At 44.1% G+C, this 6,531-nt stretch overlaps 1 protein-coding gene across 1 annotated transcript in view; it reads right to left on the reverse strand.

Annotated features, from left to right (window-relative positions):
- Positions 1–244: 244 nt before the first annotated feature.
- Positions 245–6,531, reverse strand: part of LOC120037761 (bone morphogenetic protein receptor type-2-like) — a gene marked incomplete at its 5' end in the record, with an annotated part of 29,122 nt that continues 22,835 nt past the window's right edge. The window contains one exon of the mRNA XM_038983725.1: positions 245–1,850. Within this exon, the coding sequence (XP_038839653.1) occupies positions 1,591–1,850 (260 nt within the window). The remainder of the gene's footprint in view (positions 1,851–6,531) is intronic.

A 6,531-nucleotide genomic window follows, 5' to 3' on the forward strand; every position in this document is an offset into this window, starting at 1 on the left:
GTTTCTGATATTTTTTTATAACCCAACCCTGATCTGTACTTCTCCACAACTTTGTCCCTGGCCTGTTTGGAGAGCTCCTTGGTCTTCATGGTGCTGCTTGCTTGGTGTTGACCCTTGCTTAGTGGTGTTGCGGACTCTGGGGCCTTTCAGAACACAGGTGGACTTTATTTCACAAATTATGTGACTTCTGAAGGTAATTGGTTGCACCAGAACTTATTTAGGGGCTTCATAGCAAAGGGGGTGAATACATACCACTTTTCCATTTTGTATTTTTTGAAACAAGTAATTTTTTCACTTCAACATTTTGGACTATTTTGGGTATATCCATGATATAAAATCCAAATAAAAATCTACTTAAATTACAGGTTGTAATGCAACAAAATAGGAAAAACGCCAAGGGGGATGAATACTTTTGCAAGGCACTGGATATAATGGGACAGCATATATAATGGGACAGCATTTATAATGGAACAGCATTTATAATGGGACAGCATTTATAATGGGACAGCATTTATAATGGGACAGCATTTATAATGGCACAGCACATATAATGGCACAGCATTTATAATGGAACAGCATGTATAATGGAACAGCATTTATAATGGGACAGCATTTATAATGGGACAGCACATATAATGGGACAGCATTTATAATGGGACAGCATTTATAATGGGACAGCATATATAATGGCACAGCACATATAATGGGACAGCATTTATAATGGGACAGCATATATAATGGCACAGCACATATAATGGGACAGCATTTATAATGGGACAGCATTTATAATGGGACAGCATTTATAATGGAACAGCACCTATAATGGGACAGCATTTATAATGGGACAGCATTTATAATGGGACAGCATTTATAATGGGACAGCACATATAATGGGACAGCATTTATAATGGGACAGCATGTATAATGGGACAGCATTTATAATGGGACAGCATTTAAAGCCAATGTTGCTTTAGCATAGCTAGGTTCTGTTTAAAGCAAGTTCTTCAAAGTAAAGAAACCTTTTAGAAATGCTTCTTTCTTGCTAATTGATTATCTTTCTTTGATTCATTTCACATCGTTTCTTCTCCTGACAGAATGGTACCCAGGAAACTCAGAATACTAGAGCATGCTGCCATGGGCAAAGGTAGTGCACTATATAGTGAATAGGGTCAATTTGAGACACAGCTGTAGCCATCTGTAGACACAGTCCTTCTCTGGCCACACCCTCCTCAATGTAGCCATCTGTAGACGCAGTCCTTCTCTGGCCACACCCTCCTCAATGTAGCCATCTGTAGACGCAGTCCTTCTCTGGCCACACCCTCCTCAATGTAGCCATCTGTAGACGCAGTCCTTCTCTGGCCACACCCTCCTCAATGTAGCCTTCTGTAGACACAGTCCTTCTCTGGCCACACCCTCCTCAGTGGGTTTCTTAAAATCGGAAGTAGCCAGTTAATTTGTTAATTTGTTAAAGTCACTGAAGTAGCTGTCCACATAAGAGTTAGTTAGTAATCAGCTATTTGGCTATCAGCTGGTGCTTATGAACACACTTCTCTGGCCACTCCCTCTAGCCACACACCCAGGGGTCAGGGTTCACAGGCAGGTAATGCCAGGGTCACAGGGGTCAGAAGTCATGGCAGCGGTGGTAGTCCCGCCCCCCACCAAGTAGACAGCAGTGGAGGACTTGGAGCGAGGAGCCTTGGCAGCATCCTCGTTGTTCACCTCGCCCACCAGGGTATCCGTGGAGACCACCCAGGTGGTGGGACGCCACCTCTTCAGGGAGTACGGTGTCTTGACGCGACGCTTGATCTTCTCACCTGACCCTCCCTGGTCGTCCAGTGACGAGCCGTCACCTGGGAGGAGACGGACAGGTGTTATTAGGGAAACTGAGAATGGCATTTACGATGAGTCTCAAATGGCATCAATACAAAGCAGCAGAGTGGAGAATGACACGTCCATACATCCATACAAAGCAGCAGAGTGGAGAATGACACGTCCATACATCCATACAAAGCAGCAGAGTGGAGAATGACACGTTCAAACATCCATACAAAGCAGCAGAGTGGAGAATGACACGTTCATACATCAATACAAAGCAGCAGAGTGGAGAATGACACATTCATACATCCATACAAAGCAGCAGAGTGGAGAATGACACGTTCAAACATCCATACAAAGCAGCAGAGTGGAGAATGACACGTTCATACATCAATACAAAGCAGCAGAGTGGAGAATGACACATTCATACATCCATACAAAGCAGCAGAGTGGAGAATGACACGTCCATACATCAATACAAAGCAGCAGAGTGGAGAATGACACGTTCAAACATCCATACAAAGCAGCAGAGTGGAGAATGACACGTTCATACATCAATACAAAGCAGCAGAGTGGAGAATGACACATTCATACATCCATACAAAGCAGCAGAGTGGAGAATGACACGTCCATACATCAATACAAAGCAGCAGAGTGGAGAATGACACGTTCATACATCCATACAAAGCAGCAGAGTGGAGAATGACACGTTCATACATCCATACAAAGCAGCAGAGTGGAGAATGACACGTTCATACATCCATACAAAGCAGCAGAGTGGAGAATGACACGTCCATACATCCATACAAAGCAGCAGAGTGGAGAATGACACGTTCATACATCCATACAAAGCAGCAGAGTGGAGAATGACACGTCCATACATCCATACAAAGCAGCAGAGTGGAGAATGACACGTCCATACATCCATAAAAAGCAGTAGAGTGGAGAATGACACGTCCATACATCCATACAAAGCAGCAGAGTGGAGAATGACACGTCCATACATCCATACAAAGCAGCAGAGTGGAGAATGACACGTCATACATCCATACAAAGCAGCAGAGTGGAGAATGACACGTCCATACATCCATACAAAGCAGCAGAGTGGAGAATGACACGTCCATACATCCATACAAAGCAGCAGAGTGGAGAATGACACGTTCATACATCCATACAAAGCAGCAGAGTGGAGAATGACACGTTCATACATCCATACAAAGCAGCAGAGTGGAGAATGACACGTTCATACATCCATACAAAGCAGCAGAGTGGAGAATGACACGTCATACATCCATACAAAGCAGCAGAGTGGAGAATGACACGTCCATACATCCATACAAAGCAGCAGAGTGGAGAATGACACGTCATACATCCATACAAAGCAGCAGAGTGGAGAATGACACGTTCCATACATCCATACAAAGCAGCAGAGTGGAGAATGACACGTTTCATACATCCATACAAAGCAGCAGAGTGGAGAATGACACGTTCATACATCCATACAAAGCAGCAGAGTGGAGAATGACACGTTCATACATCCATACAAAGCAGCAGAGTGGAGAATGACACGTCCTATACAGCCATACAAAGCAGCAGAGTGGAGAATGACACGTTTATACAGCCATACAAAGCAGCAGAGTGGAGAATGACACGTTTCAAACATCCATACAAAGCAGCAGAGTGGAGAATGACACGTTCCATACATCCATACAAAGCAGCAGAGTGGAGAATGACACGTCTATACAGCCATACAAAGCAGCAGAGTGGAGAATGACACGTTTATACAGCCATACAAAGCAGCAGAGTGGAGAATGACACGTTCAAACATCCATACAAAGCAGCAGAGTGGAGAATGACACGTCCATACATCCATAAAAAGCAGCAGAGTGGAGAATGACACGTTCAAACATCCATACAAAGCAGCAGAGTGGAGAATGACACGTTCAAACATCCATACAAAGCAGCAGAGTGGAGAATGACACGTTCATACATCCATACAAAGCAGCAGAGTGGAGAATGACACGTTCATACATCCATACAAAGCAGCAGAGTGGAGAATGACACGTTTATACAGCCATACAAAGCAGCAGAGTGGAGAATGACACGTTTATACAGCCATACAAAGCAGCAGAGTGGAGAATGACACGTTCAAACATCCATACAAAGCAGCAGAGTGGAGAATGACACGTCCATACATCCATACAAAGCAGCAGAGTGGAGAATGACACGTTTATACAGCCATACAAAGCAGCAGAGTGGAGAATGACACGTTTATACAGCCATACAAAGCAGCAGAGTGGAGAATGACACGTTCAAACATCCATACAAAGCAGCAGAGTGGAGAATGACACGTTCAAACATCCATACAAAGCAGCAGAGTGGAGAATGACACGTTCAAACATCCATACAAAGCAGCAGAGTGGAGAATGACACGTTCAAACATCCATACAAAGCAGCAGAGTGGAGAATGACACGTTCATACATCCATACAAAGCAGCAGAGTGGAGAATGACACGTTCATACATCCATACAAAGCAGCAGAGTGGAGAATGACACGTTCAAACATCCATACAAAGCAGCAGAGTGGAGAATGACACGTTTATACATCCATACAAAGCAGCAGAGTGGAGAATGACACGTTCATACATCCATACAAAGCAGCAGAGTGGAGAATGACACGTCCATACATCCATAAAAAGCAGCAGAGTGGAGAATGACACGTTCATACATCCATACAAAGCAGCAGAGTGGAGAATGACACGTTCATACATCCATACAAAGCAGCAGAGTGGAGAATGACACGTTTATACAGCCATACAAAGCAGCAGAGTGGAGAATGACACGTTTATACAGCCATACAAAGCAGCAGAGTGGAGAATGACACGTTCAAACATCCATACAAAGCAGCAGAGTGGAGAATGACACGTTTATACAGCCATACAAAGCAGCAGAGTGGAGAATGACACGTTTATACAGCCATACAAAGCAGCAGAGTGGAGAATGACACGTTTATACAGCCATACAAAGCAGCAGAGTGGAGAATGACACGTTTATACAGCCATACAAAGCAGCAGAGTGGAGAATGACACGTTCAAACATCCATACAAAGCAGCAGAGTGGAGAATGACACGTTCAAACATCCATACAAAGCAGCAGAGTGGAGAATGACACGTTCAAACATCCATACAAAGCAGTAGAGTTGAGAATGACACGTCCATACATCCAGTCCCAGAATGCTGCTCTCTAGTGATAGGGAAATGTACCACTGCTAATAGTATTTGTCACACACACACACACACACACACACACACACACACACACACACACACACACACACACACACACACACACACACACACACACACACACACACACACACACACACACACACACACACACACACACACATTCACTCCTTGGCGTCAAAACAGCAGTAACCACAGGAAACACATTGCGGTGTGACCTTTCCAGACCAAACAAGCAGTAAACTAAAGTCCTGCTGGCTGTTTGAATAACAACACCATTTCTTATTGTCTCAGGCAACACACCTCCTGGAACGTGGAAACACCAAATAGTCATTTGACTGTGAGTCTTGTTGTGATTGACCTGTGTTACTGTACTAGGTCAGATATAGCCTGGTCCCAGATCTGTACTAGGTCAGATATAGCCTGGTCTCAGATCTGTACTAGGTCAGATATAGCCTGGTCCCAGATCTATACTAGGTAAGATATAGCCTGGTCTCAGATCTGTACTAGGTCAGATATAGCCTGGTCTCAGATCTGTACTAGGTCAGATATAGCCTGGTCCCAGATCTGTACTAGGTCAGATATAGCCTGGTCCCAGATCTGTACTAGGTCAGATATAGCCTGGTCTCAGATCTGTACTAGGTCAGATATAGCCTGGTCCCAGATCTGTACTAGGTAAGATATAGCCTGGTCTCAGATCTGTACTAGGTAAGGTATAGCCTGGTCTCAGATCTGTACTAGGTCAGATATAGCCTGGTCTCAGATCTGTACTAGGTCAGATATAGCCTGGTCTCAGATCTGTTTGTGCTGTCTTGCCAACTCTGGTCATTAACAAGACAGCGCAAACAGACCTGGGATCAGGCTAGGTCATAGTGTGCATCCCAAATGGCAACCTATTCCCTATGGAGTGCACTACTTTTAACCAGGACCTATAACCAAATGGCAACCTATTCCCTATGGAGTGCACTACTTTTAACCAGGACCTATAACCAAATGGCAACCTATTCCCTATGGAGTGCACTACTTTTAACCAGGACCTATAACCAAATGGCAACCTATTCCCTATGGAGTGCACTACTTTTAACCAGGACCTATAACCAAATGGCAACCTATTCCCTATGGAGTGCACTACTTTTAACCAGGACCTATAACCAAATGGCAACCTATTCCCTATGGAGTGCACTACTTTTAACCAGGACCTATAACCAAATGGCAACCTATTCCCTATGGAGTGCACTACTTTTAACCAGGACCTATAACCAAATGGCAACCTATTCCCTATGGAGTGCACTACTTTTAACCAGGACCTATAACCAAATGGCAACCTATTCCCTATGGAGTGCACTACTTTTAACCAGGACCTATAACCAAATGGCAACCTATTCCCTATGGAGTGCACTACTTTTAACCAGGACCTATAACCAAATGGCAACCTATTCCCTATGGAGTGCACTACTTTTAACCAGGACCT

Source organism: Salvelinus namaycush, unplaced genomic scaffold, assembly GCF_016432855.1.
Source record: "Salvelinus namaycush isolate Seneca unplaced genomic scaffold, SaNama_1.0 Scaffold1852, whole genome shotgun sequence".
Lineage (NCBI taxonomy): Eukaryota > Metazoa > Chordata > Actinopteri > Salmoniformes > Salmonidae > Salvelinus > Salvelinus namaycush.